The sequence below is a fragment of the Somniosus microcephalus genome, chromosome 11 (assembly GCF_052327205.1).
Source record: "Somniosus microcephalus isolate GS21.2 chromosome 11, FLI_Smic_1.0, whole genome shotgun sequence".
Classification (NCBI taxonomy): domain Eukaryota; kingdom Metazoa; phylum Chordata; class Chondrichthyes; order Squaliformes; family Somniosidae; genus Somniosus; species Somniosus microcephalus.
This window is the reverse complement of record NC_140997.1, coordinates 87,355,812-87,381,697: the sequence shown is the minus strand read 5'-3', so window position 1 is coordinate 87,381,697 and position 25,886 is coordinate 87,355,812. Positions and strand designations below refer to the sequence as shown.

Sequence of the window (25,886 nt, the reverse complement as noted above, 5' to 3'; positions counted from 1 at the left end):
CGCGCTGCCTGCACTAACCATGTTGAAGACGCGTGGCGTTCCTCACACCGCGCTGCCACAGTAACCGTGTTGAAGAGGAGTGGCGTTCCCCACACCGCGCTGCCCGCACTAATCGTGTTGAAGAGGAGTGGCGTTCCCCACACCGCGCTGCCCGCACTAACCATGTTGAAGAGGAGTGGCGTTCCCCACACCGCGCTGCCCACACTAACCGTGTTGAAGAGGAGTGGTGTTCCTCACATCGCGCTGCCCGCACTAACCATGCTGAAGAGGAGTGGCGTTCCTCACACCGCGCTGCCTGCACTAACCGTGTTGAAGAGGAAAGGCGTTCCCCACACCGCGCTGCCCACACAAACCGTGTTGAAGAGGAGTGGCGTTCCCCACACCGCGCTGCCCGCACTAACCGTGTTCAAGAGGAGTGGCCTTCCCTCCGCTCCTCGCTGCCTGCACTAACCGTGTTGAAGGGGAGTGGCGTTCCTCACACCGCGCTGCCTGCACTAACCGTGTTGAAGAGGAATGGCCTTCCCCACACCGAACTGCCCGTGCTAACCGTGTTGAAGTGGAATGGCGTTCCCCACACCGCGCTGCCCGCACTAACCGTGTTGAAGAGGAGTGGTGTACCCTGCGCCTCAATACCCGCACTAACCGTGTTGAAGAGGAATGGCATTCCCCATACCGCGCTGCCCGCACTAACCGTGTTGAAGAGGAGTGGCGTTCCTCACACCGCACTGCCCGCACAAATCGTGTTGAAGAGGAATGGCGTTCCTCACACCATGCTGCCCGCATTAACCGTGTTGAAGAGGAATGAGGCTCCCCACAATGCCCTGCCCGCACTAACCGTGTTGGAGAGGAGTGGTGTTCCTCACACCGCACTGCCCGCACTAACTTTCTTGAAGAGGAGTGGCGTTCCCCACACCGTGCTGCCCGCACTAAACGTGTTGATGAGGACTGGCGTTCCTCACACCGCGCTGCCCGCAATAACTGTGTTGAAGAGGAGTAGTGATCCTCACACCGCGCTGCCCGCACTAACCGTGTTGAAGAGGAGTGGCGTTCACCACACCGCGCTGCCCGCAATAACTGTGTTGAAGAGGAGTAGTGATCCTCACACGCCGCTGCCCGCAGTAACCGTGTTGAAGAGGAGTGGCGTTCACCACACCGCGCTGCCCGCACTAATCGTGTTGCAGAGGAATGGCGTTCCTCACACCATGCTGCCCGCATTAACCGTGTTAAAGAGGAATGACGCTCCCCACAATGCCCTGCCCGCACTAACCGTGTTGAAGAGGAGTGGTGTTCCTCACACCGCACTGCCCGCACTAACTGTGTTGAAGAGGAGTGGCATTCCCCACACCGTGCTGCCCGCACTAACCGTGTTGAAGAGGAGTGGCGTTCCCCACACCGCGCTGCCCGCACTAACCATGTTGAAGAGGAGTGGCGTTCCCCACACCGCGCTGCCCACACTAACCGTGTTGAAGAGGAGTGGCGTTCCGCACACTACACTGCCCGCACTAACCGTGTTGAAGAGGAGTGGTGTTCCTCACATCGCGCTGCCCGCACTAACCATGTTGAAGAGGAGTGGCATTACTCACACCGCGCTGCCTGCACTAACCGTGTTGAAGAGGAAAGGCGTTCCCCACACCGCGCTGTCCACACAAACCGTGTTGAAGAGGAGTGGCGTTCCCCACACCGCGCTGCCCGCACTAACTGTGTTAAAGAGGAGTGGCCTTCCCTCCGCTCCTCGCTGCCTGCACTAACCGTGTTGAAGAGGAGTGGCGTTCCTCACACCGCGCTGCCTGCACTAACCGTGTTGAAGAGGAATGGCGTTCCCCACACCAAACTGCCCGTGCTAACCGCGTTGAAGAGGAATGGCGTTCCCCACACCGCGCTGCCCGCACTAACCGTGTTGAAGAGGAGTGGCGTACCCTGCGCCTCAATGCCAGCACTAACCGTGTTGAAGAGGAATGGCATGCCCCATACCGCGCTGCCCGCACTAACCGTGTTGAAGAGGAGTGGCGTTCCTCACACCGCACTGCCCGCACTAATTGTGTTGCAGAGGAATGGCGTTCCTCACACCATGCTGCCCGCATTAACCGTGTTGAAGAGGAATGACGCTCCCCACAATGCCCTGCCCGCACTAACCGTGTTGAAGAGGAGTGGTGTTCCTCACACCGCACTGCCCGCACTAACTGTGTTGAAGAGGAGTGGCGTTCCCCACACCGTGCTGCCCGCACTAACCATGTTGAAGAGGAGTGGCGTTCCTCACACCGCGCTGCCCGCAATAACTGTGTTGAAGAGTAGTGATCCTCACACCGCGCTGCCCGCACTAACCGTGTTGAAGAGGAGTGGCGTTCACCACACTGCGCTGCCCGCACTAACCGTGTTGAAGAGGAGTGGCATTCCCCGCACCGCGCTGCCCGTACTACCCGTGCTGAAGAGGAGTGGCGTTCCCCACACCGCGCTGCCCGCATTAACCATGTTGAAGAGGAGTGGCGTTCCCCACACCGCGCTGCCCGCACTAACCATGTTCAAGAGAAGTGGCGTTCCCCACACCGCGCTGCCCACACTAACCGTGTTGAAGAGGAGTGGCGTTCCCCACACTGCACTGCCCGCACTAACCGTGTTGAAGAGGAGTGGTGTTCCTCACATCGCGCTGCCCGCACTAACCGTGTTGAAGAGGAATGGCGTTCCCCACACCGCGCTGCCCGCACAAACCGTGTTGAAGAGGAGTGGCGTTCCCCACACCGCGCTGCCCGCACTAACCGTGTTCAAGAGGAGTGGCCTTCCCTCCGCTCCTCGCTGCCCGCACCAACCGTGTTGAAGAGGCGTGGCGTTCCTCACACCGCACACCCGCACTAACCATGTTGAAGAGGAATGGCGTTCCTCACACCACGCTGCCTGCACTAACCGTGTTGAAGAGGAGTGGCGTTCCTCACACCTCGCTGCCTGCACTAACCGTGTTGTAGAGTGGCATTCCTCACACCGCACAGCCCGCACTAACCGTGTTGAAGAGGAGTGGCGTTCCTCACACCGCGCTGCCCACACTAACCGTGTTGAAGAGAAGTGGCGTTCCCCACACCACGCTGCCTGCACTAACCATGTTGAAGAGGAGTGGCGTTCCCCACACCGCGCTGCCCGCACTAACCGTGTTCAAGAGGAGTGGCCTTCCCTCCGCTCCTCGCTGCCCGCACCAACCGGGTTGAAGAGGCGTGGCATTCCTCACACCGCACACCCGCACTAACCGTGTTGAAGAGGAATGGCGTTCCTCACACCACGCTGCCTGCACTAACCGTGTTGAAGAGGAGTGGCGTTCCTCACACCTCGCTGCCTGCACTAACCGTGTTGTAGAGTGGCATTCCTCACACCGCACAGCCCGCACTAACCGTGTTGAAGAGGAGTGGCGTTCCTCACACCGCGCTGCCCACACTAACCGTGTTGAAGAGAAGTGGCGTTCCCCACACCACGCTGCCTGCACTAACCATGTTGAAGAGGAGTGGCGTTCCCCACACCGCGCTGCCCGCACTAACCGTGTTGAAGAGGAGTGGCGTTGCCTCCTCTCCTCGCTGTCCGCACTAACCGTGTTGAAGAGGAGTGGCGTTCCTCACACCGCGCTTCCTGCACTAACCGTGTTGAAGAGGAGTGGCGTTCCCCACACTGCGCTGCTCGCTGTAACCATGTTGAAGAGGAGTGGCGTTCCCTGCGCCTCGCTGCCCGCACTAACCGTGTTGAAGAGGAGTGGCGTTCCCCACACTACACTGCCCGCAACAACCACGTTGAAGAGGAGTGGTGCTCCTCACATCGCGCTGCCAGCACAAACCATGTTGAAGAGGAGTGGCATTCCTCACACCGCGCTGCCTGCACTAACCGTGTTGATGAGGAAAGGCGTTCCCCACACCGCGCTGCCCGCACTAATCGTGTTGAAGAGGAGTGGCGTACCCTGCGCCTCAATGCCCGCACTAACCGTGTTGAAGAGGAATGGCATTCCCCATACCGCGCTGCCCGCACTAACCGTGTTGAAGAGGAGTGGCGTTCCTCACACCGCACTGCCCGCAATAACTGTGTTGAAGAGGAGTAGTGATCCTCACACGGCGCTGCCCGCAATAACTGTGTTGAAGAGGAGTAGTGATCCTCACACGGCGCTGCCCGCAGTAACCGTGTTGAAGAGGAGTGGCGTTCACCACACCGCGCTGCCCGCACTAACCGTGTTGAAGAGGAGTGGCGTTCCCCACACCGCGCTGCCCGCACTAACCGTGTTGAAGAGGAGTGGCGTTCCCCACACCGCGCTGCCTGCACTAACCGTGTTGAAGAGGAATGGCGTTCCCCACACCGCGCTGCCCGCACAAACCGTGTTGAAGAGTGGCGTTCCCCACACCGCGCTGCCCGTACTAACCGTGTTCAAGAGGAGTGGCCTTCCCCCCGCTCCTCGCTGCCTGCACTAACCGCGTTGAAGAGGAGTGGCGTTCCTCACACCGCGCTGCCTGCACTAACCGTGTTGAAGAGGAATGGCGGTCCCCACACCGAACTGCCCGCGCTAACCGTGTCGAAGAGGAATGGCGTTCCCCACAGCGCGCTGCCCGCACTAACCGTGTTGAAGAGGAGTGGCGTACCCTGCGCCTCAATGCCCGCACTAACCACGTTGAAGAGGAATGGCATTCCCCATACCGCGCTGCCCGCACTAACCGTGTTGAAGAGGAGTGGCGTTCCTCACACTGCACTGCCCGCACTAATTGTGTTGCAGAGGAATGGCGTTCCTCACACCATGCTGCCCGCATTAACCGTGTTGAAGAGGAATGGCGTTCCCACAATGCCCTGCCCGCACTAACCGTGTTGAAGAGGAGTGGTGTTCCTCACACCGTACTGCCTGCACTAACTGTGTTGAAGAGGAGTGGCGTTCCCCACACCGTGCTTCCCGCACTAACCGTGTTCAAGAGGGGTGGCGTTCCTCACACCATGCTGTCCGCACTAACCGTGTTGAAGAGGAGTGGCGTTCCTCACACCGCACAGCCCGCACTAACCGTGTTGAAGAGGAATGGCGTTCCTCACACCACGCTGCCTGCACTAACCGTGTTGAAGAGGAGTGGCGTTCCTCACACCACGCTGCCTGCACTAACCGTGTTGTAGAGTGGCATTCCTCACACCGCAAAGCCCGCACTAACAGTGTTGAAGAGGAGTGGCGTTCCTCACACCGCGCTGCCCGCACTAACTGTGTTGAAGAGGAGTAGTGATCCTCACACCGCGCTGCCCGCACTAACCGTGTTGAAGAGGCATGGCGTTCCCCGCACCGCGCTGCCCGCACTAACCATGCTGAAGAGGAGTGGCGTTCCCCACACCGCGCTGCCCGCACTAACCGTGTTCAAGAGGGGTGGCGTTCCCCACACCGCGCTGCTCGCAGTAACCGTGTTGAAGAGGAGTGGCGTTCCCCACACCGCGCTGCTCGCAGTAACCGTTTTGAAGAGGAGTGGCATTCCCTGCGCTTCGCTGCCCGCACTAACCGTGTTGAAGAGGAGTGGCGTTCCTCATACCGTACTGCCCGCATTAACCGTGCTGAAGAGGAGTGGCGTTCCTCACACCGCGCTGCCCGCACTAACCATGTTGAAGAGGAGTGCCGTTCCTCACACCGCGCTGCCCGCACTAACCGTGTTGAAGAGGAGTGGCATTCCCCACTCCGCGCTGCCCGCACTAGCCGTGTTGACGAGGAGTGGCGTTCCTCACACCGCGTTGCCCGCACTAACCGTGTTGAAGAGGACTGGCGTTCCTCACACCGCGCTGCCCGCACTAACCATGTTGAAGAGGAGTGGCGTTCCTCACACCGCGCTACCCGCACTAACCGTGTTGAAGAGGAGTGGCGTTCCTCACACCAAGCTGCCCGCACTAACCATGTTGAAGAGGAGTGGCGTTCCTCACACCACGCTGCCCGCACAAACCGTGTTGAAGAGGAGTGGCGTTCCCCACACCGCGCTGCCCGCACTAACCATGTTGAAGAGGAATGGCATTCCCCACACCGCGCTGCCCGCACTAATCGTGTTGAAGAGGAGTGGCGTTCCCCACACCGTGCTGCCTGCACTAACCGTGTTGAAGAGGAATGGCGTTCCCCACACCGCGCTGCCCGCACTAACCATGTTGAACAGGAGTGGCGTTCCCCACACCGCGCTGCCCACACTAACCGTGTTGAAGAGGAGTGGCCTTCCCTCCGCTCCTTGCTGCCCGCACTAACCGTGTTGAAGAGGAGTGGCGTTCCTCACACCGCGGTGCCTGCACTAACCCTGTTGAAGAGGAGTGGTGTTCCCCACACCGCGCTGCCCGCACTAACCATGTTGAAGAGGAGTGGCGTTCCTCACACCGTGCTGCCTGCACTAACCGTGTTGAAGAGGAATGGCGTTCCCCACACCGCGCTGCCCGCACTAACCATGTTGAAGAGGAGTGGCGTTCCCCACACTGCGCTGCCCACACTAACCGTGTTGAAGAGGAGTGGCCTTCCCTCCGCTCCTCGCTGCCCGCACTAACCCTGTTGAAGAGGAGTGGCATTCCCCACACCGCGCTGCCCGCACTAATCGTGTTGAAGAGGAGTGGCGTTCCCCACACCGTGCTGCCTGCACTAACCGTGTTGAAGAGGAATGGCGTTCCCCATACCGCGCTGCCCGCACTAACCGTGTTCAAGAGGAATGGCGTTCCTCACACCATGCTGTCCGCACTAACCGTGTTGAAGAGGAGTGGCGTTCCTCACACCGCACAGCCCGCACTAACCGTGTTGAAGAGGAATGGCGTTCCTCACACCACGCTGCCTGCACTAACCGTGTTGAAGAGGAGTGGCGTTCCTCACACCACGCTGCCTGCACTAACCGTGTTGTAGAGTGGCATTCCTCACACCGCAAAGCCCGCACTAACAGTGTTGAAGAGGAGTGGCGTTCCTCACACCGCGCTGCCCGCACTAACGGTGTTGAAGAGAAGTGGCGTTCCCCACATCACGCTGCCTTCACTAACCGTGTTGACGAGGAGTGGCGTTCCTCACACCGCGCTGCCTGCACTAACCATGTTGAAGACGCGTGGCGTTCCTCACACCGCGCTGCCGCAGTAACCGTGTTGAAGAGGAGTGGCGTTCCCCACACCGCGCTGCCCGCACTAACCGTGTTGAAGAGGAGTGGCGTTCCCCACACCGCGCTGCCCGCACTAACCATGTTGAAGAGGAGTGGCGTTCCCCACACCGCGCTGCCCACACTCACCGTGTTGAAGAGGAGTGGCGTTCCCCACACTACACTGCCCGCACTAACCGTGTTGAAGAGGAGTGGTGTTCCTCACATCGCGCTGCCCGCACTAACCAGCTTGAAGAGGAGTGGCGTTCCTCACACCGCGCTGCCCGCAATAACTGTGTTGAAGAGTAGTGATCCTCACACCGCGCTGCCCGCACCAACCGTGTTGAAGAGGAGTGGCGTTCACCACACCGCGCTGCCCGCACTAACCGTGTTGAAGAGGAGTGGCGTTCCCCACACCGCGCTGCCCGCACTAACCGTGTTGAAGAGGAGTGGCGTTCCCCACACCGCGCTGCCTGCACTAACCGTGTTGAAGAGGAATGGCGTTCCCCACACCGCGCTGCCCGCACAAACCGTGTTGAAGAGTGGCGTTCCCCACACAGCGCTGCCCGCACTAACCGTGTTCAAGAGGAGTGGCCTTCCCCCCGCTCCTCGCTGCCTGCACTAACCGTGTTGAAGAGGAGTGGCGTTCCTCACACCGCGCTGCCTACACTAACCGTGTTGAAGAGGAATGGCGTTCCCCACACCGATATGCCCGCGCTAACCGTGTTGAAGAGGAATGGCGTTCCCCACAGCACGCTGCCCGCACTAACCGTATTGAAGAGGAGTGGCGTACCCTGCGCCTCAATGCCCGCACTGACCGTGTTGAAGAGGAATGGCATTCCTCACACCGCACTGCCCGCACTAATTGTGTTGAAGAGGAATGGCGTTCCTCACACCGCACTGCCCGCACTAATTGTGTTGAAGAGGAATGGCGTTCCTCACACCATGCTGCCCGCATTAACCGTGTTGAAGAGGAATGGCGTTCCCTACAATGCCCTGCCCGCACTAACTGTGTTGAAGAGGAGTGGCGTTCCCCACACCGTGCTGCCTGCACTAACCGTGTTGAAGAGTGGTGTTCCTCACACCGCGCTGCCCGCACTAACTGTGTTAAAGAGGAGTAGTGATCCTCACACCGCGCTGCCCGCACTAACCGTGTTGAAGAGGCGTGGCGTTCCCCGCACCGCGCTGCCCGCACTAACCGTGCTGAAGAGGAGTGGCGTTCCCCACACCGCGCTGCCCGCACTAACCGTGTTCAAGAGGGGTGGCGTTCCCCACACCGCGCTGCTCGCAGTAACCGTGTTGAAGAGGAGTGGCGTTCCCCACACCGCGCTGCTCGCAGTAACCGTTTTGAAGAGGAGTGGCGTTCCCTGCGCCTCGCTGCCCACACCAACCGTGTTGAAGAGGAGTGGCGTTCCTCATACCGTACTGCCCGCATTAACCGTGCTGAAGAGGAGTGGCGTTCCTCACACCGCGCTGCCCGCACTAACCATGTTGAAGAGGAGTGCCGTTCCTCACACCGCGCTGCCCGCACTAACCGTGTTGAAGAGGAGTGGCATTCCCCACTCCGCGCTGCTCGCACTAGCCGTGTTGACGAGGAGTGGCGTTCCTCACACCGCGTTGCCCGCACTAACCGTGTTGACGAGGAGTGGCGTTCCTCACACCGCGCTGCCCGCACTAACCGTGTTGAAGAGGAGTGGCGTTCCTCACACCGTGCTGCCCGCACTAACCGTGTTGAAGAGGAGTGGCGTTCCTCACACCAAGCTGCCCGCACTAACCATGTTGAAGAGGAGTTGCGTTCCTCACACCGCGCTGCCCGCACTAACCGTGTTGAAGAGGAGTGGTGTTCCCCACATCGCGCTGCCCGCACTAACCATGTTGAAGAGGAGTGGCCCACACTAACCGTGTTGAAGTGGGGTGGCCTTCCCTCCGCTCCTCGCTGCCCGCACTAACCGTGTTGAAGAGGAGTGGCGTTCCTCACACCGCGGTGCCTGCACTAACCCTGTTGAAGAGGAGTGGCATTCCCCACACCGCGCTGCCCGCACTAATCGTGTTGAAGAGGAGTGGCGTTCCCCACACCGTGCTGCCTGCACTAACCGTGTTGAAGAGGAATGGCGTTCCCCATACCGCGCTGCCCGCACTAACCGCGTTCAAGAGGAATGGCGTTCCTCACACCATGCTGTCCGCACTAACCGTGTTGAAGAGGAGTGGCGTTCCTCACACCGCGCTGCTCGCAGTAACCGTGTTGAAGAGGAGTGGCGTTCCCCACACCGCGCTGCTCGCAGTAACCGTTTTGAAGAGGAGTGGCATTCCCTGCGCTTCGCTGCCCGCACTAACCGTGTTGAAGAGGAGTGGCGTTCCTCATACCGTACTGCCCGCATTAACCGTGCTGAAGAGGAGTGGCGTTCCTCACACCGCGCTGCCCGCACTAACCATGTTGAAGAGGAGTGCCGTTCCTCACACCGCGCTGCCCGCACTAACCGTGTTGAAGAGGAGTGGCATTCCCCACTCCGCGCTGCCCGCACTAGCCGTGTTGACGAGGAGTGGCGTTCCTCACACCGCGTTGCCCGCACTAACCGTGTTGAAGAGGACTGGCGTTCCTCACACCGCGCTGCCCGCACTAACCATGTTGAAGAGGAGTGGCGTTCCTCACACCGCGCTACCCGCACTAACCGTGTTGAAGAGGAGTGGCGTTCCTCACACCAAGCTGCCCGCACTAACCATGTTGAAGAGGAGTGGCGTTCCTCACACCACGCTGCCCGCACAAACCGTGTTGAAGAGGAGTGGCGTTCCCCACACCGCGCTGCCCGCACTAACCATGTTGAAGAGGAATGGCATTCCCCACACCGCGCTGCCCGCACTAATCGTGTTGAAGAGGAGTGGCGTTCCCCACACCGTGCTGCCTGCACTAACCGTGTTGAAGAGGAATGGCGTTCCCCACACCGCGCTGCCCGCACTAACCATGTTGAACAGGAGTGGCGTTCCCCACACCGCGCTGCCCACACTAACCGTGTTGAAGAGGAGTGGCCTTCCCTCCGCTCCTCGCTGCCCGCACTAACCGTGTTGAAGAGGAGTGGCGTTCCTCACACCGCGGTGCCTGCACTAACCCTGTTGAAGAGGAGTGGTGTTCCCCACACCGCGCTGCCCGCACTAACCGTGTTGAAGAGGAGTGGCGTTCCTCACACCGTGCTGCCTGCACTAACCGTGTTGAAGAGGAATGGCGTTCCCCACACCGCGCTGCCCGCACTAACCATGTTGAAGAGGAGTGGCGTTCCCCACACTGCGCTGCCCACACTAACCGTGTTGAAGAGGAGTGGCCTTCCCTCCGCTCCTCGCTGCCCGCACTAACCCTGTTGAAGAGGAGTGGCATTCCCCACACCGCGCTGCCCGCACTAATCGTGTTGAAGAGGAGTGGCGTTCCCCACACCGTGCTGCCTGCACTAACCGTGTTGAAGAGGAATGGCGTTCCCCATACCGCGCTGCCCGCACTAACCGTGTTCAAGAGGAATGGCGTTCCTCACACCATGCTGTCCGCACTAACCGTGTTGAAGAGGAGTGGCGTTCCTCACACCGCACAGCCCGCACTAACCGTGTTGAAGAGGAATGGCGTTCCTCACACCACGCTGCCTGCACTAACCGTGTTGAAGAGGAGTGGCGTTCCTCACACCACGCTGCCTGCACTAACCGTGTTGTAGAGTGGCATTCCTCACACCGCAAAGCCCGCACTAACAGTGTTGAAGAGGAGTGGCGTTCCTCACACCGCGCTGCCCGCACTAACGGTGTTGAAGAGAAGTGGCGTTCCCCACATCACGCTGCCTTCACTAACCGTGTTGACGAGGAGTGGCGTTCCTCACACCGCGCTGCCTGCACTAACCATGTTGAAGACGCGTGGCGTTCCTCACACCGCGCTGCCGCAGTAACCGTGTTGAAGAGGAGTGGCGTTCCCCACACCGCGCTGCCCGCACTAACCGTGTTGAAGAGGAGTGGCGTTCCCCACACCGCGCTGCCCGCACTAACCATGTTGAAGAGGAGTGGCGTTCCCCACACCGCGCTGCCCACACTCACCGTGTTGAAGAGGAGTGGCGTTCCCCACACTACACTGCCCGCACTAACCGTGTTGAAGAGGAGTGGTGTTCCTCACATCGCGCTGCCCGCACTAACCAGCTTGAAGAGGAGTGGCGTTCCTCACACCGCGCTGCCCGCAATAACTGTGTTGAAGAGTAGTGATCCTCACACCGCGCTGCCCGCACCAACCGTGTTGAAGAGGAGTGGCGTTCACCACACCGCGCTGCCCGCACTAACCGTGTTGAAGAGGAGTGGCGTTCCCCACACCGCGCTGCCCGCACTAACCGTGTTGAAGAGGAGTGGCGTTCCCCACACCGCGCTGCCTGCACTAACCGTGTTGAAGAGGAATGGCGTTCCCCACACCGCGCTGCCCGCACAAACCGTGTTGAAGAGTGGCGTTCCCCACACAGCGCTGCCCGCACTAACCGTGTTCAAGAGGAGTGGCCTTCCCCCCGCTCCTCGCTGCCTGCACTAACCGTGTTGAAGAGGAGTGGCGTTCCTCACACCGCGCTGCCTACACTAACCGTGTTGAAGAGGAATGGCGTTCCCCACACCGATATGCCCGCGCTAACCGTGTTGAAGAGGAATGGCGTTCCCCACAGCACGCTGCCCGCACTAACCGTATTGAAGAGGAGTGGCGTACCCTGCGCCTCAATGCCCGCACTGACCGTGTTGAAGAGGAATGGCATTCCTCACACCGCACTGCCCGCACTAATTGTGTTGAAGAGGAATGGCGTTCCTCACACCGCACTGCCCGCACTAATTGTGTTGAAGAGGAATGGCGTTCCTCACACCATGCTGCCCGCATTAACCGTGTTGAAGAGGAATGGCGTTCCCTACAATGCCCTGCCCGCACTAACTGTGTTGAAGAGGAGTGGCGTTCCCCACACCGTGCTGCCTGCACTAACCGTGTTGAAGAGTGGTGTTCCTCACACCGCGCTGCCCGCACTAACTGTGTTAAAGAGGAGTAGTGATCCTCACACCGCGCTGCCCGCACTAACCGTGTTGAAGAGGCGTGGCGTTCCCCGCACCGCGCTGCCCGCACTAACCGTGCTGAAGAGGAGTGGCGTTCCCCACACCGCGCTGCCCGCACTAACCGTGTTCAAGAGGGGTGGCGTTCCCCACACCGCGCTGCTCGCAGTAACCGTGTTGAAGAGGAGTGGCGTTCCCCACACCGCGCTGCTCGCAGTAACCGTTTTGAAGAGGAGTGGCGTTCCCTGCGCCTCGCTGCCCACACCAACCGTGTTGAAGAGGAGTGGCGTTCCTCATACCGTACTGCCCGCATTAACCGTGCTGAAGAGGAGTGGCGTTCCTCACACCGCGCTGCCCGCACTAACCATGTTGAAGAGGAGTGCCGTTCCTCACACCGCGCTGCCCGCACTAACCGTGTTGAAGAGGAGTGGCATTCCCCACTCCGCGCTGCTCGCACTAGCCGTGTTGACGAGGAGTGGCGTTCCTCACACCGCGTTGCCCGCACTAACCGTGTTGACGAGGAGTGGCGTTCCTCACACCGCGCTGCCCGCACTAACCGTGTTGAAGAGGAGTGGCGTTCCTCACACCGTGCTGCCCGCACTAACCGTGTTGAAGAGGAGTGGCGTTCCTCACACCAAGCTGCCCGCACTAACCATGTTGAAGAGGAGTTGCGTTCCTCACACCGCGCTGCCCGCACTAACCGTGTTGAAGAGGAGTGGTGTTCCCCACATCGCGCTGCCCGCACTAACCATGTTGAAGAGGAGTGGCCCACACTAACCGTGTTGAAGTGGGGTGGCCTTCCCTCCGCTCCTCGCTGCCCGCACTAACCGTGTTGAAGAGGAGTGGCGTTCCTCACACCGCGGTGCCTGCACTAACCCTGTTGAAGAGGAGTGGCATTCCCCACACCGCGCTGCCCGCACTAATCGTGTTGAAGAGGAGTGGCGTTCCCCACACCGTGCTGCCTGCACTAACCGTGTTGAAGAGGAATGGCGTTCCCCATACCGCGCTGCCCGCACTAACCGCGTTCAAGAGGAATGGCGTTCCTCACACCATGCTGTCCGCACTAACCGTGTTGAAGAGGAGTGGCGTTCCTCACACCGCACAGCCCGCACTAACCGTGTTGAAGAGGAATGGCGTTCCTCACACCACGCTGCCTGCACTAACCGTGTTGAAGAGGAGTGGCGTTCCTCACACCACGCTGCCTGCACTAACCGTGTTGTAGAGTGGCATTCCTCACACCGCAAAGCCCGCACTAACAGTGTTGGAGAGGAGTGGCGATCCTCACACCGCGCTGCCCGCACTAACCGTGTTGAAGAGAAGTGGCGTTCCTCACACCGCGCTGCCTGCACTAACCATGTTGAAGACGCGTGGCGTTCCTCACACCGCGCTGCCGCAGTAACCGTGTTGAAGAGGAGTGGCGTTCCCCACACCGCGCTGCCCGCACTAACCGTGTTGAAGAGGAGTGGCGTTCCCCACACCGCGCTGCCCGCACTAACTATGTTGAAGAGGAGTGGCGTTTCCCACACCGCGCTGCCCACACTAACCGTGTTGAAGAGGAGTGGTGTTCCTCACATCGCGCTGCCCGCACTAACCATGCTGAAGAGGAGTGGCGTTCCTCACACCGCGCTGCCTGCACTAACCGTGTTGAAGAGGAAAGGCGTTCCCCACACCGCGCTGCCCACACAAACCGTGTTGAAGAGGAGTGGCGTTCCCCACACCGCGCTGCCCGCACTAACCGTGTTCAAGAGGAGTGGCCTTCCCTCCGCTCCTCGCTGCCTGCACTAACCGTGTTGAAGAGGAGTGGCGTTCCTCACACCGCGCTGCCTGCACTAACCGTGTTGAAGAGGAATGGCCTTCCCCACACCGAACTGCCCGTGCTAACCGTGTTGAAGTGGAATGGCGTTCCCCACACCGCGCTGCCCGCACTAACCGTGTTGAAGAGGAGTGGTGTACCCTGCGCCTCAATACCCGCACTAACCGTGTTGAAGAGGAATGGCATTCCCCATACCGCGCTGCCCGCACTAACCGTGTTGAAGAGGAGTGGCGTTCCTCACACCGCACTGCCCGCACAAATCGTGTTGAAGAGGAATGGCGTTCCTCACACCATGCTGCCCGCATTAACCGTGTTGAAGAGGAATGACGCTCCCCACAATGCCCTGCCCGCACTGACCGTGTTGGAGAGGAGTGGTGTTCCTCACACCGCACTGCCCGCACTAACTTTCTTGAAGAGGAGTGGCGTTCCCCACACCGTGCTGCCCGCACTAACCGTGTTGAAGAGGACTGGCGTTCCTCACACCGCGCTGCCCGCAATAACTGTGTTGAAGAGGAGTAGTGATCCTCACACCGCGCTGCCCGCACTAACCGTGTTGAAGAGGAGTGGCGTTCACCACACCGCGCTGCCCGCACTAACCGTGTTGAAGAGGAGTGGCATTCCCCGCACCGCGCTGCCTGCACTAACCGTGCTGAAGAGGAGTGGCGTTCCCCACACCGCGCTGCCCGCACTAACCGTGTTGAAGAGGAGTGGCGTTCCCCACACCGCGCTGCCCGCACCAACCATGTTCAAGAGGAGTGGCGTTCCCCACACCGCGCTGCCCACACTAACCGTGTTGAAGAGGAGTGGCGTTCCCCACACTGCACTGCCCGCACTAACCGCGTTGAAGAGGAGTGGTGTTCCTCACATCGCGCTGCCCGCACTAACCGTGTTGAAGAGGAATGGCGTTCCCCACACCGCGCTGACCGCACAAACCGTGTTGAAGAGGAGTGGCGTTCCCCACACCGCGCTGCCCGCACTAACCGTGTTCAAGAGGAGTGGCCTTCCCTCCGCTCCTCGCTGCCCGCACTAACCGTGTTGAAGAGGAGTGGCGTTCCTCACACCGCACAGCCCGCACTAACCGTGTTGAAGAGGAATGGCGTTCCTCACACCACGCTGCCTGCACTAACCGTGTTGAAGAGGAGTGGCGTTCCTCACACCACGCTGCCTGCACTAACCGTGTTGTAGAGTGGCATTCCTCACACCGCACAGCCCGCACTAACCGTGTTGAAGAGGAGTGGCGTTCCTCGCACTGCGCTGCCCACACTAACCGTGTTGAAGAGAAGTGGCGTTCCCCACACCACGCTGCCTGCACTAACCATGTTGAAGAGGAGTGGCGTTCCCCACACCGCGCTGCCCGCACTAACCGTGTTGAAGAGGAGTGGCGTTGCCTCCGCTCCTCGCTGTCCGCACTAACCGTGTTGAAGAGGAGTGGCGTTCCTCACACCGCGCTTCCTGCATTAACCGTGTTGAAGAGGAGTGGCGTTCCCCACACTGCGCTGCTCGCAGTAACCATGTTGAAGAGGAGTGGCGTTCCCTGCGCCCCGCTGCCCGCACTAACCGTGTTGAAGAGGAGTGGCGTTCCTCATACCGTACTGCCCGCACTAACCGTGTTGAAGAGGAGTGGCGTTCCTCACACCACGCTGCCCGCACTAACCGTGTTGAAGAGGAGTGGCGTTCACTCCGCGCCGTGCCGCCCGCACTAACTGTGTTGAAGAGGAGTGGCGTTCCCCACACCGCGCTGCCCGCACTAACCGTGTTGAAGAGGAGTGGCGTTCCCTCCGCGCCTCGCTGCCCGCACTAACAGTGTTGAAGAGGAGTGGATTTGTCTCCGCGCCGCGCTGCCTGCACTAACCGTGTTGAAGAGTGGAGTTGTCCCCGCGCCGCGCTGCCTGCACTAACCGTGTTGAACAGGAGTGGAGTTGTCTCCGCGCCGCGCTGCCCGCACTAACCGTGTTGAAGAGGAGTGGAGTTGTCTCCGCGCCGCGCTGCCCACACTAACCGTGTTGAAGAGGAGTGGAGTTGTTTCCGCGCCGCGCTGCCCGCACTAACTGAGTTGAAGAGGAGTGGTGTTGTCTCCGCGCCGCGCTGCCTGTACTAACTGCGTTGAAGAGTAGTGGACTTGTCTCTGGGCCGCGCTGCCCGCACGAACCGCGTTGAGGAGGAGTGGACTTGACTCCGGGCCGTGCTGCCCGCACTAACCGCATTGAAGAGGAGTGGACTTGTCTCCGGGCCGCGCTGCCCGCACTAACCGCGTTGAAGAGAAGTGGAGTTGTTGCTGGGCCGCGCTGCCTGCACTAACCGCGTTGAAGAGGAGTGGAGTTGTCTCCGGGCCGCGTTGCCCGCACTAACCGCGTTGAAGATGAGTGGAGTTGTCTCCGGGCCGCGCTGCCTGCACTAACCGCATTGAAGAGGAGTGGAGTTGTCTCCGGGCCACGCTGCCCGCACTAATCGCGTTGAAGAGGAGTGGAGTTGTCTCCGCGCCACGCTGCCCGCACTAACCGCGTTGAAGAGGAGTGGAGTTGTCTCCGGGCCGCGCTGCCCGCACTAACCGCGTTGAAGAGGAGCGGAGTTGTCTCCAGGCCGCGCTGCCCGCACTAACCACGTTGAAGAGGAGTGGAGTTGTCTCCGTGCCGCGCTGCCCGCACTAACTGCGTTGAAGAGGAGTGGAGTTGTCTCCGCGCCGCCCGCACTAACCGCGTTGAAGAGGAGTGGAGTTGTCTCTGCACCGCGCTGTTTTCCCATCACGGTTCTCAGCGGCTTCAGGCTGTCCAACTGCCTGTACAGCCGCTGCTGACTCTGCTGCTCCTTCCTACAGTGCTCTCTCTGCTGTTGGTCATTCGGCTCCAGGCTGTGACTGCAACATGGAGTACTGGGTCAAAATGAAATCCAAGTACTTTACAACAGGGAAGGAAATAATTCCATCTAATTTACTCAATAATAACAGTTAAACCTCAATCACAAATTGCTGGGAAAAGAGTTCCTATCAGGAATTGATCTCCACTGGCTGGAATGTTAGTTTACTTGCCATAAATGTAGGCTTTTCACTCTTTGAACAAAGTTCTGCCTCCACAAATGAATGTGGTGTGGCAGAAAAATTATCATCTTAGACACTGGCCCTTTAAAAAGTTCACACTCTGATTGGTGATATGATCTCTTCCCATTCTTCTAAGTGTAGGCCCTGTTCTGTGCCAGGAATTAATTCTTTGGGGGTGATGGTACAGTACTGAGGTAACAAGAGCTCCAAAGCATAAACCAATCTCTATTCTGTTACCCCCTCGTGTGTGGGACGAGGTCACGATCAGGCTCTGCTGTAATGGTCAGCTGACCATCAGTCACCGTCTAGGCTCACACAAGAATGGCCTGTTGACCGAGGTACCAGAGGACTCCTGAAAGCCACTGACCTGAACACCAATAAGTCACAGCCATGCAATGAGGAGGTTACTGCTTTGATACATTAGCTACAACCATACCAACTTGCATTTATACTGCGCCTTTAGCATAGAATGACATCCCAAGGTACTTCACAGATAAGAGAGCGAGATTAGAAGGAGTGGAGGTGGTTTTAAGGAGGATCTGAACAGAGGAGAGGGAGGTTGAGATGCAAAGAGGTTTTGGGAGGGAATCCCAGAGTGTGGGACCTAAGTGAGTGAATGCATAGTTGTCACGAGCAAGGGAGGATGCACAAGAGATGGAGTCTGAGAAATGGAGAGTTTTCAGGGGGTTAGAATCTCTGGGCTCGATTTTGCCAGGCCGGAGGAGGCAGGATTGGAGGCGTATGAGGTGTTAAAATCGCATAAAATGGCGGGCGGCTCCGATCCCGCCTTCAGCCCACCTCCGAGCAATTTTCCCAGAATCGGGGTTTCAGACCACGTTTCCATCCCGCCTCCAGGAAGCAGGATCGGCCCTTAACAACCAGTTAATATCCTCTATAATCCCATTTTGAGAGGCCTTTCTGATTTTAACACATTTCCCCCGTCCTGCACGTCTCCTCTGGAACACGCCAGTTAATCCTGGCGGCCTCACAAGTGGATTGCTTACTAACAGTTGCAGCTCCACCATTAAAAAGGAGTTTTCAGCAATCATCATTTGCAGGTGGCAGAACTTTGTTGTCTCAGGTCTGGGGGAACTTTTAGCAGGCCTACGCATAGTTGTGGAAGTTTGGAGCCCTGACACCCATCTCCAGTGTGACCTCCTGGGAAACCCCTCTCCCCACCTTGACTGAGCGCTTCCTCAACTGAGGCATATACCAGAAGCATGGGAACCATTTATTTCCTTTCCTCCTGGACATCAGAATCGGACGAAGACCAGCCACGGCAGCAGCAGAACCCTGAACAACAGCACCACCAACAGCAGCAGCAACAACAGGAGCGCCAAGCTGCTGCTCACCCACCTGAAGCTGCACAGGCCAGAAGGTGCCAGCGCGCGACCACATTGCTGCAAGGGATGCACTCATGTTGGCCAGATTTGCTTAGCCTGCACAATCAAACACTTTTGCCTCGCACCTTCTCACCAGAGCATCGACAATGGACAAGCTGCAGATTCCTATCACTCTGACCACCATACTGACAATTGCAAGTCACCCTAAGCCCTCAATGTGGAAGTCCCATTTGCGAGATGACACAGGCCACAACTTCAACAGTTTGCCATCAAATCTGTTTATCATAACATTACAAGGATGGCTTGTCAAAAAACAATACAACAGAACACCCAAGTGACTACCCTTGTGACTAGTTGTGCTTTATCTTCCTCTTATGCATGCTCCTACGTGGTGCTTCCCCTGTGGCTTCAGCAGATGTGGCAGATGTGCTCACTTTCTTGCTGCTTCTGTCTCGACACCTTTGGTGGGCGTCCTCTGGGGTTGCGAGCCTGTGAGGGCTCAGCAACAGTCTGCTGCTCCTGCAGGTGACAAAGCTACTCTATCTCGCGAAGGTCCCACCGAGGTGTGAATGTCTGCGCTGGTGCTGGGTGCTGGGTGCGCTGAGGAGTCTTGAGGCTCAGGCTGTTCCTCCTGGACAGTGGGGACGGGGGCTCTCAATGGTCCTGTGGGGGAGTAAAGGAAAAAGTTAGAGCTGTGAGGTAAAGGTTGCATGCACATTGAATTGTGCAGATGAGTAAATCTGTTAGAGCAGATAGTGCGAGAATCGGCGGGAATCGCGGGCTGAGCGGCTGTATAAAGTCCCAGAGACCCAGGTAAGGCCTCAGTGCGAGAATCGGCGGGAATCGCGGGCTGAGCGGCTGTGTAAAGTCCCAGAGACCCAGGTAAGGCCGCAGTGCGAGAATCGGCGAGAATCGCGGGCTGAGCGGCTGTGTAAAGTCCCAGAGGCTCAGGTAAGGCCTCAGTGCGAGAATCGGCGGGAATCGCGGGCTGAGCGGCTGTATAAAGTCCCAGAGACCCAGGTAAGGCCTCAGTGCGAGAATTGGCGGGAATCGCGGGCTGAGCGGCTGTATAAAGTCCCAGAGACCCAGGTAAGGCATCAGTGCGAGAATCAGCGGGAATCGCGGGCTGAGCGGCTGTGTAAAGTCCCAGAGACCCAGGTAAGGCGTACCAATCTCCAGTCTCGGAGGGAAGGAGAGAGGTAAAAAGTAATCCAAGTGTGACGTCACCAGAAAGCAGGTAAGTGATTGGTTGGTAAGTTTTTCTCCCTTTTTAAGCTTAAATCTCTTTGGTTTATAGTTTCTAGAATCGGGGCAGAGGGTATTTAAGAATAATATTAATAAATTTAATTAATTACATAGAATGGGAGATCAGGTGATGTGTTGCTGCTGCAATATGTGGGAGCTGGTGGACACCATTGATGCTCACGGTGATCACATTTGCAGTAAGTGTTGGCTGCTCGAGGAATTCCGGCTCCGTGTTGAAGAGCTGGAGTCCGAGCTTCAAACGCTGAGACACATCAGGGAGGGGGAGAGTTACCTGGACTCTGTGTATCACGAGGTATTCACACCAATTAGATTAATTAATTCAGATGTAGTCCATGGCCAGGGTCAGGATGGTGTGACTAGAAGTGAGGCAGGTACGGGGATCCAGGAGGTAGTGTTGGAGGAGCCGCAGCCCTTGCACTTGTCCAACAGGTTCGAGGCTCTTACTCCCTGTGAGGATGGAAACAGGGACTGCGGGGAGGATGAGCAACCTGGCCACAGCACCGTGGAGCGGGGGGCCATTCAAGTGGGGGGAGTTAAAAGAAATGTTGTAGTGGTAGGGGATAGTATCGTTAGGGGGATAGATAGAGTTCTTTGCAGCCGAGAGCGAGAGTCCCGAAGGCTGTGTTGCCTGCCCGGTGCCAGGGTTAAGGACATCTCCTCTGGACTGGACAGAAACTTGGAGTGGGAGGGGGAGGATCCAGTTGCCGTGGTCCATGTTGGTACCAACGACATAGATAGGACAAGGAAGGAGGTTCTGCTGAGGGAGTTTGAGCAGCTAGGGGCCAAATTAAAAAGCAGAACCACAAGGGTAATAATCTCTGGATTATTACCTGAGCCACGAGCAAATTTGGCTAGGACAAATAAAATTAGAGAGTTAAATGCGTGGCTCAAAGACTGGTGTGGGAGAAATGGGTTTTGCTTCCTGGGACACTGGCACCAGTACTGGGGCAGGAGGGAGCTGTTCCGTTGGGACGGGCTTCACTTGGCCAGTGCTGGGACTAGAGTCCTGGCGGGTCATATAACTAGGGCTGTAGAGAGGGCTTTAAACTAACTAGTGGGGGGGAGGTTCCTAGAGAGCAAATAATAAAAATGACAACAGAGAAGGTCATAGACTTAGGTAGCAGTGGGGAAATTAAAAACCAGAGCGTGTCAGGAAGGGGCAGAAGGTATGGAGTAAAAGGTAAAGTAATAAAAAGGGCAAAAGCAGGAACTAAGTGTCACAAAACATATTTGAAAGTTCTCTATCTGAATGCACGTAGCATTCGTAACAAAATAGACGAGTTAATGGCACAAATAACTACATATGGGCATGATCTTGTGGCCATTACAGAAACATGGCTGCAGGGTGACAATGCCTGGGAATTAAACATACCAGGTTATTTAACGATCAGGAAGGACAGGCAGGAAGGAAGGGGAGGTGGGGTGGCTATGTTAATAAAGGAAGGAATCACTGTAATACAGAGAAATTATATTGGGTCAAAAGATCAGGATAATGAAACAGTTTGGGTGGAGATAAGGAATAATAAGGGGAAAAAAACACTAGTGGGCGTAGCCTATAGGCCTCCGAACAGTTGCAACTCTGTTGGACGGAGTATCAATCAGGAAATAGTTGAGGCTTGTAATAAGGGAACATCTATAATTATGGGGGATTTTAACTGTCATATTAATTGGACAAATCAAATTGGGCAGGGCTGCCTTGAGGATGAGTTCATTGAGTGTATTAGGGATGGGTTTCTTGAGCAGTATGTAACTGAACCGACCAGGGGGCAAGCAACCTTAGATCTGGTCCTGTGTAACGAGACAGGATTAATTAAAAATGTCCTAGTAAAGGATCCCCTTGGAATGAGTGACCATAACATGGTTGAATTCCATATTCAATTAGAGGGTGAGAAGGTTGGATCTCAAACAAGCGTGCTAAGCTTGAATAAAGGAGACTATGAAGGTATGAGAGCGGAATTGAGTAGAGTGGATTGGGAAAATAGATTAAAGGGTAAGACGATACATGATCAGTGGTGTACATTTAAGGAGTTATTTTACAACTTCCAAAAAATATATATTCCACTGAGAAGAAAAGGGTGTAAAAGAAAAGACAGCCATCTGTGGCTAAGTAAAGAAATTAAGGATAGTATTCGACTAAAAACAAGGGCATATAAGGTAGCCAAATCTAGTGGGAGGATAGAGGATTGGGAAAACTTTAAAAGACAGCAAAAAATAACAAAAAGATTGATTAAGAAAGGGAAGATAGATTATGAAAGTAAATTAGCAAAAAATATAAAAACAGATAGTAAGAGTTTTTATAGTTATATAAAAAGAAAAAGGGTGGCTAAAGTAAATGTTGGTCCCTTAGAGGATGAGACTGGGAAATTAATGGTGGGAAATATGGAGATGGCAGAAACACTGAATGAATATTTTGTATCAGTCTTTACAGTAGAGGACACTAAGAATATCCCAACCTGGACAAGCAGGGGGCTATAGGGGGGGAGGAGCTAAACACGATGAAAATCACTAAGGAAGTGGTACTCGGTAAAATAATGGGACTCAAGGCGGATAAATCACCTGGACCTGATGGCTTACATCCTAGGGTCTTGAGGGAAGTGGCGGTAGGGATTGTGGATGCATTGGTAATAATTTTCCAAAACTCCCTGGACTCAGCAAAGGTCCCGGCAGACTGGAAAACTGCTAATGTAACACCCTTATTTAAAAAGGACAGTAGACAGAAGGCTGGAAACTATAGACCGGTTAGCCTAACATCTGTGGTAGGTAAAATTTTGGAGTCCATTATTAAGGAGACAGTAACAGGACATTTGGATAATCATAATTTAATAGGACAAAGTCAGCATGGTTTTATGAAGGGGAAGTCATGTTTGACAAATTTGCTGGAGTTCTTTGAGGAAGTAACATATAGGGTGGATAAAGGGGAACCAGTGGACGTAGTATATTTAGACTTCCAAAAGGCATTTGACAAGGTGCCACACAAAAGATTATTGCATAAGATAAAAAATCACGGGATTGGGGGTAATATTCTGGCATGGATAGAGGATTGGCTATCTAACAGAAGGCAGAGAGTTGGGATAAATGGTTCATTCTCAGACTGGCAATCAGTAACTAGTGGTGTTCCGCAGGGGTCAGTGCTGGGTCCCCAACTCTTTACAATCTATATTAACGATTTGGAGGAGGGGACCGAGTGTAACATATCAAAGTTTGCAGATGATACTAAGATGGGAGGGAAAGTAGTGAGTGAGGAGGACATAAAAAACCTGCAAGGGGACATAGACAGGCTAAGTAAGTGGGCAGAGATTTGGCAGATGGAATACAATACTGGAAAGTGTGAGGTTATGCACTTTGGCAGGAAAAATCGTAGAGCAAGTTATTATCTTAATGGCAAGAAACTGGAAAGTACTGAAGTACAAAGGGATCTGGGGGTCCTGGTGCACGAAACTCAAAAGGTTAGTATGCAGGTGCAGCAAGTGATTAAGAAGGCCAATGGAATGTTGGCTTTCATTGCTAGGGGGATAGAATATAAAAAACGGAAGTATTACTTCAGTTGTACAAGGTATTGGTGAGACCGCACCTGGAATACTGCGTACAGTTTTGGTGTCCATACTTAAGAAAGGACATACTTGCTCTCGAGTCAGTACAAAGAAGGTTCACTCGGTTAATACCGGGGATGAGGGGATGGACATATGAGGAGAGGTGGAGTAGATTGGGACTCTACTCATTGGAGTTCAGAAGAATGAGAGGCGATCTTATTGAAACATATAAGATTGTGAAGGGGTTGGATCGGGTGGATGTTCCCGATGATGGGTGAAACTAGAACTAGGGGGCATAGTCTTAGAATAAGGGGCTGCTCTTTCAAAACTGAGATGAGGAGGAACTACTTCACTCAGAGGGTGGTAGGTCCATGGAATATGCTGCCCCAAAAAGCTGTAGGAGCTACATCATTACATAAATTTAAAACAGAAATAGACAGTTTCCTAGAAGTAAAGGGAATTAAGGGTTACGGGGAGCGGGCAGGAATTTGGACATGAGTCTAGGTTCGGATCGGTCATGGCCCTGTGGGTAGTGGAGCGGGCCCAGGGGCCGTGTAACCTGATCCTGCTCCTATTTCGTGTGTCTAATTCTGTTAGATTCAGGAGATGGTTCTGTGATAGTAGATTGGCGGTTAGGATCAGATCAGCCATGATCTTATTGAATGGCGGAGCAGGCTCGAGGGGCCGATTGGCCTACTCCTGCTCCTATTTCTTATGTTCTTATGTTCTAAGCATCAAATCATTATCAGTCACTTATGCAATGTCAATGAGAAAGATGCTAAACTATTCTGTCACCAGCTTGCTGTGATGCGCCCATCTGTCCGTCCCCACTTGCGAATCGTCCTCCACTTCGGCGATCTCGAGAGCCGCCTCTTCCAAAGTGGTGAGCTGGGCTACTGAGGGTGGCCCTCCTCCTGTCCTTGCTCTTTCTCTCTTATTGTGGGCTCTCTTTTCCTGCAATGAGGAACACAAGTGGAGTTTGAGTGAGAATGAAGGAGTGAGTGTAGAGAATCCATAGCATAGATGCTAAGAAGGAGACAAAGGGCCCTCCCTGTGTGTTGTACATTGTTTTAATTGCATCACAGTGATAGGGAGTGTGAGGGCTACATGGTAGAATAGTTAAGTGAATGTGACCATAGAGAGAGAGGGAATGGGTAAGGGTGCAGGGATGTAAGGGTCAAGTGGGATGTGGAGGAAGAGGTTGTCAAAGCAGAGTACTGGTAATGAGAGGTGATGGGGATCAGATTGAGGCTGATGGGAAAGTCATACTCACTTTTCCTGTGCGGAGGTCATGAAACCTCTTCCTGCACTGCAGCCAGGTTCTGCTGCACATAGAAATTGTGTTTACCTCTTGGGCCACTTGCAGCCACACAGCTTTAGTCTGCTGGGGAGGCTTTTTCCTCCCTGAGGAAGGGAAGAGCACCGCCTTATTTGCTCTTGCTCCCTCCACCAGAGCTTGGAGGGCGGCTTCATCAAATCTTGGAGCACACTTTGGTCTACTGGTGGACATAATTGGCGATGAAAGTGCTCAGAACAATGAGCATAAAGTTTAAAGGCTGAAAAAGAAGCAGCATTGATGACAGCATCGGAGGCGACTTTCTGTATGAAAAGGCTCATTGGGCCAGGGGTTTCCACACGCTGGAAATCAAGTGCCCAATTAGGGCAAAATCGCACTTTTGTCCCACTTCACATTGGAGTCAGGATCCTGACACGACGACCACCTGACACGCCCCCAGCCCACCCCCAATGGCAAAATCGAGCCCATAGAATCTTACAGCAAAGAAGGCCATTCAGCTCATCGTGCCTGTGCTGGCTCATTGAAAGAGCTATCAATTAATCCCACTGCCCCACTCTTTCCCCATAGCCTAATAGGTTATAGGGTTGGAGGATGTTACGGAGATTGGCATAGGCGTGGCCATGAAGGAATTTAAACTTAAGGATGAGAATTCTAAATTAAGGGTTTTGAGGGACCGACAGCCAATGTGGGTCTGTAGAGTCACTGACCTCAGCCAGGGCGCAACGCTACAACGTAACTGGCTCAGTGAGGGGGCAAATCACCCAGAGAAAAAGAAAAGAAAGACTCGCATTTATATAGCTCCTTTCACAACCACCGGACGTCCCAAAGCATTTTACAGCCAATGAAGTACTTTTTGAAATTAAACAGAAAATGCTGGAAATACTCAGCAGGTCAGGCAGCATCTGTGGAGAGAGAAACAGAGTTAACGTTTCAGGTCGATGACCCTTCGTCAGAACTGGAAAATGTTGTGTCGGTACCTTTCTACCTAGACACAATTTAGGACTCAGAACTCAGAGATTCAAACATGAAGTGCTTTATTCAGGAAGGAAAGGAAGTTCTGGCAAGTTCCGAACAAAGAGAGCTAAACTTAACCAAGAGAACACCCAACCATTTATCTGCTGTGACAGCGCCACCACAGGTGGGAGGAGAACACACAATACATAACATATTCCTCCCCTCTTAAATGAAAGGTCCACATTATTCCTCAACAGGTAAGTTACTTTCAATGCACTCAACTAACCAAGGGTAGAGGTAGGCTGCCTCAAACCCTGACTTTACCCTGGGGTTTATTCTGCCCCAGTCTTGTGGGTAAGTCACTAAGCCTACAGATCCAAGCATCTTGGAGGCCGCCGCTCTCTGACAGGATACCGGCGGTCATCGCTGGCTTCCACAGCAGTAGGCATTGACACAGGCCTGGATGGAGAAGGTGCCTGTGTCAGTCGAAAGTCAGGAGTTTGCACAGGTGGAACAGTCTCTATGACTTCCTGTGTTGGAGAAGAGCACTGTGG

General features: G+C 55.5%; 1 protein-coding gene across 1 annotated transcript in view; it reads right to left on the bottom strand.

Moving 5' to 3' along the window:
- LOC147110699 (uncharacterized) overlaps positions 1–25,886 on the bottom strand; it is a 246,681-nt gene that overhangs the window by 177,312 nt on the left and 43,483 nt on the right. Inside the window, exon 9 of the mRNA XM_085999950.1 lies at positions 16,603–16,777. Within this exon, the coding sequence (XP_085856076.1) occupies positions 16,603–16,777 (175 nt within the window). The remainder of the gene's footprint in view (positions 1–16,602; positions 16,778–25,886) is intronic.